This window comes from Littorina saxatilis, linkage group LG15 (genome assembly GCF_037325665.1).
Source record: "Littorina saxatilis isolate snail1 linkage group LG15, US_GU_Lsax_2.0, whole genome shotgun sequence".
In the NCBI taxonomy this organism is placed as follows: domain Eukaryota; kingdom Metazoa; phylum Mollusca; class Gastropoda; order Littorinimorpha; family Littorinidae; genus Littorina; species Littorina saxatilis.
Genome location: NC_090259.1, coordinates 39,833,088 through 39,842,934, shown reverse-complemented (window position 1 = coordinate 39,842,934; position 9,847 = coordinate 39,833,088). Strand labels below are relative to the sequence as shown.

The following is a 9,847-nucleotide window of genomic DNA, read 5'->3' as shown; positions in this document are numbered from 1 at the left end:
GACACACATATTGTGTCACAGTCTGTTCTACACTTCGTGTAGGGAAACATGACACACATATTGTGTCACACTCTGTTCTACACTTCTTGTAGGGAAACATGACACACATATTGTGTCACAGTGTGTTCTACACTTCTTGTAGGGAAACTCCCCTGTTGCTAGCTCCACCTGAAACATGACACACATATTGTGTCACAGTCTGTTCTGCAGTTCTTGTAGGGAAACACGACACAAATATTGTGTCACAGTCTGTTCTACACTTCTTGTAGGGAAACATGACACACATATTGTGTCACAGTCTGTTCTACACTTCTTGTAGGGAAACATGACACACATATTGTGTCACAGTCTGTTCTACACTTCTTGTTGGGAAACATGAAACACATATTGTGTCACAGTCTGTTGTACACTTCTTGTAGATAAACATGACACATATTGTGTCACAGTCTGTTCTACACTTCTTGTAGGGAAACATGACACACATATTGTGTCACAGTCTGTTCTACACTTCTTGTAGGGAAACATGACACACATATTGTGTCATAGTCTGTTCTACACTTCTTGTGGGAAACATGACACACATATTGTGTCAGTCTGTTCTACACTTCTTGTAGGGAAACATGACACACATATTGTGTCACAGTCTGTTCTACACTTCTTGAAGGCCAGTTACAGAGCATTTCCCAAGCAGTTGATACAGTGGAACCCCCCTTTTAAGACAACCAAACTTAAGACTCCCTCCCTTTTAAGATCTTGTTTTCTCAGATTGTCTGTTCATAACCTCTGGTAATTTACCCCCATTTAAGACTCCCCCCTTTTTGAGACCTGATTTTCTCAGATTTTTGGAGGTCCTTCTTCTTCTGCGTTCGTGGGCTGAAACTTCCACGTACACTCGTGTTTTAAGCACGAGTGGATTTTTACGTGTATGACCGTTTTTACCCCGCCATTTAGGCAGCCATACGCCGCTTTCGGAGGAAGCATGCTGGGTATTTTCGTGTTTCTATAACCCACCGAACTCCGACATGGATTACAGGATCTTTTCCGTGCGCACTTGGTCTTGTGCTTGCGTGTGCACACGAAGGGGGATAAGCCACTAGCAGGTCTGCACATAAGTTGACCTGGGAGATCGGAAAAATCTCCACACTTAAGGGCAGACCGGGTAGGCAAAATGAGTTATTTTTGGTCTCATACACCTTTTTGGGGTTGTTGCATTTTTCACACCTTTGAACATCCTGGAATGCATTCAATAATCTGCTTTTGTCATTTTAGACATGTATTCATGTAAATAAAACCATTTTCAAACCGATGTTTTGTTGTTTTTGTCTGTGTTTTATCAAAAAAATCGAAAAAATGGTCAACTTTGGATACTCCGTGCTGGTAAATGTGCGCACATGACATGACCCTTCGCTGTTCAAACTGTGTGGAAATTTCCGTTCTTCAAGATGACGTCATCACCGTTGGGGAATTTCCGTTGACATAGGCACAAAGAGAGAGAATCCGTTCCAACCGAAACCCCGGAATTAATATATGCAAATATATGTAGGTCAAAGGCATTTGGCGCAAGCGCAGTAGACAACTTATCAGTCCCCCGGTGTCAACAAATCCATGACGTTTTCACCGATTCAGCAGCATTTTTCAAAGTTTTGAGCTGCGGAGAACAACCCTAACATTGGAAATGTTCGGCATAGTGGCAAGAAATATCAGAGAAAGATGAACCAGCAGCAGCGAACAGTAGAAGGAAGTAACAACACTCCGAAATGAACCAACATGATCGTATTTAAGCAGACGACATTCTAAGATTCTTGACTCGACGAGGTGGGTTTTGCTTCTTTCTCTTTTCGATCTTGTTTGTTTGACAACGTGATTTATTGCACATCGTTATGTTGTTGTTGTTGTAAGAATGTGTTAGGGTTTGCAGGTAAATGATAAACAGTTTGTGTCTGAAGTATTTTGCGGGTTTCTTGATCCAATTTACTGACCATGCCGCCGCCGCATCCCCCCCCACCCTCCCTCCCTCGATCATCTCTGTGATATCGTCTTCACAACCCCTATTTTACTGTTCTTCGCTGGCCAGTCCTTGAGAGCTTACTATGGTGTAACATGTCATCAGTATTCTTTGTCTGGGGTCAAACTGAGAAGCAGCATCTGAGCGATGTACGACTGACACAGTTTCTGTTTCTGGTCATTGACCGTAGGAAAATAAGTACCCTACTAGAGAGCGTTCTCTGATTCTAAAGGATTGGTTTACACCAGCATGGCTGACCAACCTATCATTGACAGCAATATTGTTGTCAAATCTTTTCCATTAACTAAGGAATAAAAAAAATAGATCCAATTTACTTCACCAAAGAAAAAAAAAGAGTTAAACTAAAGGACTGGGGATGCAACTCATGAATCAAAAGCATAAAGATCACCTGCAAACAGTGCTAGGTTTAGGAAATCTGAAAATGTATACACACACACAGAACACACACACAAAACAGACAACAGACAAGAAACAAGCAAATACATAGCAAGTGTGATGAAATAAATTAATTTTAAAAGAAAAATATGAAAAGAAAGAAAGAAAGAAAATAATTCAGCTAGTTTCAGTATTAGTTCCTGTGTGTATGTGATTGTGTGGTTACTCAAATCCCATAGTAAACTTGACATGTACATTTTGTGATAGGGGCCAATTAATGAATGTCTTTTGTGTGTGTGTGTGTGTGTGTGTGTTCGTCAACCGACATGTGGGTACGAGCCGCTGAGGTGGTTGTAAGAAAACCCGCCTGGTTCAGTGGTTGGGGGCTGATTGGGATTTCTGATTTACCAGCCTAGCCAAAAAGTTGAGGTACACCCCATGTAACATGGTCATTTGCAAAATAAAGTACAAGCACTTATTGACGTTTATATTGAGTCTTAAAATTTGCAGCTTATTACAAACAAAAACCATGGACAGTTGTATCAAATATTAAATCAGTGTTTGTGTATTTATTAGGTTGGAGCAAGGGGAGAGCCAGTCCTCCTGTGGTGGCAGCGAGGAGAAAAATTGACCTGATGGAAAAGTTTGCTAAACCGGAACTACCCTCTTCCACAGCAGAAACATCAGCTTTGCCATCTTCTGACCAACCATAAGAAGATACAGATACTTTGCCATCTTCTGACCCATCACAAGCAGATATGGATACTGGTACTGTGCAACGTCACTCCGCTGACATGTGTTGGGCTTTTGTCAACATTGATCAGCTCAATCTATTGCTGAAAGGTTTATATCCTGTACTGAATGCTTGTCTGATAGCAGTCTGATTATGAAAGAAGGTGATGCATCAGCCCAAGGATTTGCACAGGCCCTGCATCTGGAGTGCATATGAGTGTCCATTCAAGTCTGCAGTTGTTTACTCTTCTCCCGGTGTTTGCAACGCTTCGGGTGGTAAAGTTGCATTTTAAATAATCCGCGTATGACCATGTTGGTACATGGAAAGGGACATTCAGCTTTACAGAAATTTGCTGCAGTGTTAGGATTGAGCACAGAAATACTGTAATTAAAATGTTGCAACTTTTGAATGGCTTGATAGCTTTGTTCCATTAAAAATATATAATTATGTAATGTTGTTGATGATTTGTGAAGCATCATTTCTATGCAATGGAATAAGAAATCAGTGCATCCGTTGGGTTTTTGTGAGTCTGACAGTTTGGTTCTGATCAATATTTTCATATCAGCACAAACACAGATAATTGACTTTTTTAATGTTTTCATATGATTTTTTTTTAAATAAAAAAAATCTGATAATTTGATTATCAAATCATTTCCCCTTCATAGTTAAAGTGTTATTCTGGTTAAAAAAAACCACCCCATTAATTCAAGCTCTACTGTGGTACTAGTTTACCGGGGTACTAGTGAGACTCTTTTACATGCTGTTTTCTCTACATGTAATTTGAGACAAAATGTGGTAATTAAAATGTTGTAACTTTTGAATGGCAAGATGGATTTGTTCCAATTTTGTATATGTTGTTTATGATTTGTGAAGCACCATTTCTGTGCATGGAATAAGAATACAGTGGATTCCTTGTGTTTTTATGAGTCCGACAGTTTCGTTTTGATTCATATCTGCACTAACATAGATGAGTTTTCAAATGATTTTTTAAAAAAAGTCTGGATAATTTGATCGTCAAATCATTTCCCCATCATAGTAAAGTGGTTATTCTTATAAAAACATATCAATTCAGGCTGCACTGTGCTACTAGTTTGAGGTACTGGTTGGAATCTTTCAAATGCTGTTTTCTCTGAATGTAATTTTCAGACAAACATCTGTAATTAAAATGTTGCAACTTTTGAATGGCTTGATGGATTTGTTTCATTTTTGTTTATGTTGTTTATGATTTGTAAAGCGTCAGTTTTGTGTATGGAATAAGAGTTAAGTGCATTGGTTGGGTTTTTATGAGTCTGACAGTTTGGTTCCGATTCATGTTTTCATATCGGTACAAACAAAGATGGCTGTTTTCATATGATGTATATAAAAAAAATCCTGATAATTTGATTGTCAAATCCTTTTCCCTACATAGTAAAGTGGTCATTCTGATAAAAACATATGAATTCAGGGTGCACTGTGCTACTGGTTTTTTTATGTACTGGTTCAAATCTTTAAAATGCTGTTTTCTCTGAATGTAATTTTCAGACAAAACGCTACAATTAAAATGTTGCAACTTTTGAAAGGCTTGATGGATTTGTTCAGTTTTTGTATATGTTGTTTATGAGTTGTACAGCATCAGTTCTGTGTATGGAATAAGAGTTCAGTGCATTGGTTGGGTTTTTATGAGTCTGACAGTTAGGATTTCATGTATTTTTCTTATCAGAACTGAACCGGTAACTGAAAATGCTAAATTAAAATAATATATTGCTTAGAAATGCTTTTCGATACACAGAATTATTAAACACACACATATTGCTGCAAAGAAGAAAAATTGGATCAAAACATGCACTGGTTCACAAACTGCAACATTTTAAAATAAGCACATTTTATAACGTTTTTCTCACATTTTGGTGAATAAAACCCCCAAAAATTGCTTTTCACTCAAAATTTAAAATGGTTTCCCTTAATTAGGTTATTCTGCTTGCAAAAATCAAACAAGCAGCAAGCTGTTTCCAAAATAAAAAAAAAAAGTGCTTGCCTACCCTGTCCCCCCTTAACCCACCAGGCGGCCGCGGCAGGGATTCGAACTCACGACCTTCCGATTAAGAGGCGGACGTCTTACCACCACGCCACAGCGCCCGTCATTGGAGGTCCTAAAATGGGGGGGGTGCCAATGTGGTGACATTCTGTATAAATCTGCTATCGGGAATCAATGTCCGGAAGAATTGTAAAAGCCAAATCACTCACCAAAGAGATGCCTAAACTCCACACGTCAGCTCTGATGTCGTAATCCGGCCTGCTGGGGTCTGGGGGGTCAATTCTTTCAGGCTGAAAAGATGGAAACAACAAATAACTCTCTGAACAACTCACGCAAAATAACAATAATGATACCACATACATACAACCATACAGCTGAGTGCTCTGTTCAATATTGCACCTTGACCTCCGCATAATAACAAATTCTAAGTTTTGCATTCACCCATGTAACCTCAAGAACATACAAACCATTCGTAGAGAGAAGAAAAATAACTGACCCCATCCCCCACTCAAAAAATCTTGCATTCACAAACATCTTACTGGATTGCTATTGCGGATTGATACAGGCATCAGTAATGAACTTAATTTGGCCAACAACCAGACTTCATTTCTTGTGGGGAAACATTACACACATATTGTGTCACAGTCTGTTCTACCGTTCTTGTAGGAAAACATTACACACATATTGTGTCACAGTCTGTTTTACAATTCTTGTAGGGAAACATGACACACATATTGTGTCAGTCTGTTCTACCGTTCTTGTAGGGAAACATGACACACATATTGTGTCACAGTCTGTTCTACAATTCTTGCAGGGAAACATTATGTGGGGAAGTATTAAGGGGCGCAACTCTGTTGCCGACTTGTGGCTCGTTTCCTCCAAAAGAAAAATGTCTGTTTGTTGCATTCAGATAATAAAGTTTTATTGAATTGAATTGAATTTGTGTCCTTAACCCCTTCACTGCCACAGAATAACAGCATTTTGGTATTGCTGTGTGCCAGGGCAAAATTTCGCTTTCTTCGGTAGGTTCACTAATCTGTTCACTGCTCGATCATTTATTGAGATATCTCTTAGATCTTTGGCATGTGTTTTGCTTATACCCTTGGCAGACCTGTTTACCCTAAACCCGAGGCAAGAGTACTTTCCCAAAAAGTTGAGTGTATTTTTCAAAAAGTTGGTGTACTTTGCAAGCAAAGCCATATGGGCTAGGGAAAATGTACGCGTGGGTGCAAACGTGTTTGTGTAAGATCGAATAGCATGTCTTGTGAACACCTTCAGAATTTAACTCCTTCCAATACAACAGGGATAAAAACAATTTTATTTACCTGTCAGTTTATAGCATTATAACCAGTGTCTTCCAAACAGATTGATAATGAAAAGATGAAGTTCGTTAAATAACATCTGCGGTTGACATTGCTTCAGCGCGGACTACAGCCTTTTCTTCTGGCAGGATTTGCTTTGCGGGAATGAACTTCAAAATTCCTTGGCAGCTTTCAGCGGATTTCTTTGCAGCAACCTTGTCCAGGTGAGTTTTGGAACTGCAGTGTCGTTCGATGTCATATTTCCCAGCATGGGCAACGGAGAAATCTGATTTACAATACTTGCAGTGTGCATGACTTTTTCCCATAGTAGACTCCACAATTCCTGGCTTTTTCTTATATTTCTCCAAGAAAATCTGCTGCTTCTGCTGTTTAGACTTGGTACAGTCATCCAAAACGGGCACATTTTTCTGCTTCATTTTGCCACGACTGTCCAGACGATCGCACGTGCCAACAAGTTACAACTGAACAAGGTTTCCACAGCTGAAGACTCGCTGTCATGGTTATCTCCCTTCGACCGAAACCATTATCAGTTGTACCATTCCGTAATCAGCATACCAACAATGGAAAACGTATTCTAGACTTTTTCTTAGGCGTATTTTGTGCATGTGTCGCGTATTTGCGTACCGATAATAATTTGGCGTACAAAATACGTCCAAATCGTACTGTTAAACAGGTCTGCCTTGGCTATTATAGGATGACATGATCATTGGACTTTGTGATTGTAATAGTAAAAATTGATATAATGACCAGTTTCCGGACTTACACACACACATTGCAGCATGTAAAACCACACAAAACACTGCTAAAACTGGTGTCAAACATCAGGTACTCACATTACAGCCCATAAAAGTATTCTTCTGTGTGGTAATCCATAAATCACTTCTTGTAGAGCTTCCAGAACACTGTATCGCTTGAAAACAGGTCTACGAGTTGAGGTCCGACTTTTGGCCGCCATTGTGAATCCTATAGATCGGTTCTAAACTTCTAACAAAGTTTTCACCACGTGGTACTAACTTATCCGAACGGTCAATGGGAAAGAACTGTGTTTAGAACCCCTACAAGTACTTGGACAGTGGTTACCTCCCATTTAGTTTTCAGAAATGTCCTGAAATGTTGCTGATGCAAATCCAACGTACTAGGTACAGTTATGGGCGTACGACAAACCGAAAATGACCACGTACCTAGTACGGGGTGGGCAGTGAAGGGGTTAAGTGCATACTGTGCACACTGACTTCACTAATAAATGCATTTCAAACTTAACACAGGAAGGGAGGTAACTTTGAGAAGTAGACTCACGGCCATGTAGGCTGCACAGCCGGCACTGCGTGTCTTGGCCTTGGAGTCCACCAGTCGCCCGCTGATGCCGAAGTCGCACAGCTTGACCGTCCCGTTGACGTCAAGCAACATGTTGGACGGCTTGATGTCTGAAATCAAACGGTCAACACTCATCAACACCAACATCCGGCTGACAATAGGCTATTCAGTGGAACCCCCCCCCTTTATAAGACCTCCCAAAATCTGAAAAATTCAGGTCTTAAAAGGGAGGGGGTCTTAACACTATTGTGACTAGCACTGCCACGGCGTTAACGTCCTGCCTGCCCAAGCTTGCCACCAAGAAACTTCCCAAAAAACAGTAACTGTAAAGAAATCTGTCTAGCAAGCTTCAATTAAGTCCAATCACCACCAAATTTTGTGTACTAATTAAAAAATGGATGCCCAGTTCAGTCGTGCTATTTATAAGTTTGTCACGCGATTTGTTTTAGCAAAGGGGGGTGAAAGGGGGATAATTTGTGTTTTTTAACGTTTTTTTGTGTGTGTTTTCTTTTCCACTGCTTTTTTAAAAGTTATTTTTTAACAGAAAGTATTATAAATAATGTTATAACCAAACAAGGTGTAAAACCTATGAATTAGCTGAAATATTGTTAACATTCTACACAGAAATAAGGAGACAGTACAGAGAAAAAAACAAGCAAATCCCGCATTCACTCACAGCATCCTGACTCAAATGAAACAAAACTGTGACACTCACCAAATGATGTCTAGGTAATCCATATTGAATATAAGTCACATTTTCACGACAAAGTCCCAACTGTACACCTATGAACATTTCCAAAAGGATTAGGAGGCTCCAGCCATCCATTGTTATCAGTGCTGCCATGCCCCCCTTGCACCTACACCTACAGATCCATGCAGTACCACCCTACCATGTGTAGATTTGCCGACTCATACTAGCAACAACAGGACTGTTTCTTCCTCAATATCACTGCTATTATCGCTTTCTTGAGGCGAAAACAACACGTCGGAATCATGATCTACAGGATCCTCAAGATCCAACATCCGCAGAATCTCCTCCCGTGACAAGGCTCGCCTTCGATTCATTTTTTTTTCTCGAAAAAACCACACAAATCAGGCTAATTTGCACATGGCGGAAGGGCACACCAAGTGCATCAAGGGAAACAACTCAATTTACTGCAAGCTTCAAAAACCGGGAAGCAATCACGAGTCGTGTACCTTGTATGTCTAATACTCAAATAGTCACTTCCCATCCGTGGGCGTGTCAGCGCTATTACTAATTTAGTCACCTCCCGTCGCGAAAGTGTTAAAATGGGGGTGAATTTTCTGATGTTATGAACAGATCTTAGTTCTGACAAATCAAGGTGTTAATAAGGGGTAAGTCTTAAAGGGGGGGGGGGGGGGGGGGTTCAACTGTACTACAGGCAAATCCGGATAAGACGAAATTGAAGGGACCGAATTGTTATTGTGTCCTATCCGAAATTTCGACTTGGTCATAGTACAGTGGAACCCCTCTCTAGCGACCTTGAAAATGTTGACAAAAATCGGTCCTTATGGAGGGGGGTCCTTACAGAGGGAGGGGGCGGGGCCACAAAGAAAGTCACCTCAGATTTTCTTAAAAAAAGAAAACAGAGAAGTTTGAGTTGCTGACGACCGTTTCCTCAAGCAAACTGCTTTGATTTCATGTTTGACATTGTCGATGGTGTCCACCAGTTCTGGTGCATGTTTCAATGCAAAAAGAGTTAGTTTCTGAGCAAGCATTTCTTTACAGCAGTCCCTGCAATGATGAAGGCCCTCCGAGAAAGAGAGTGAAAAATCGGCCACTGTTCTCAGCATCGCGTATCTGTGTGTAACCTCTTTCATTGAAAAGATACTCTTGTTTCCCTGCAGCCTTGACCAGTGAGTCGGTTACCTAATCTGTGAACCCTTCAGTTGTGTTGCTTTGTCAAAAGTTAGACACAGTCAACTAGTTTTGCTCTGAGTGAACAGTGCAGCTGGCCTCAATTAGCCGGTGACACCTCTCTGGCCACAGCACCAAACAGTACATGGCTGGGGGGAGAGAGAGAGAGAGGGGGGGCTAAACT

At 40.4% G+C, this 9,847-nt stretch overlaps 1 protein-coding gene across 2 annotated transcripts in view; it reads right to left on the bottom strand.

Annotated features, from left to right (window-relative positions):
- Positions 1-9,847, bottom strand: part of LOC138949301 (dual specificity mitogen-activated protein kinase kinase 7-like) — a 42,517-nt gene that overhangs the window by 7,620 nt on the left and 25,050 nt on the right. The window contains exons 8-10 of one of the 2 annotated variants that reach the window (XM_070321089.1): positions 7,767-7,894; positions 5,358-5,438; positions 13-168 (exon numbers count right to left, since the gene is read on the bottom strand). In XM_070321089.1, coding sequence (XP_070177190.1) covers positions 28-168; positions 5,358-5,438; positions 7,767-7,894 — 350 coding nt within the window. In that variant the 3' untranslated portion in view covers positions 13-27. Of the gene's footprint in view, positions 1-12; positions 169-5,357; positions 5,439-7,766; positions 7,895-9,847 lie in introns of those variants that run through there. The other variant, XM_070321088.1, reaches the window with a different exon arrangement.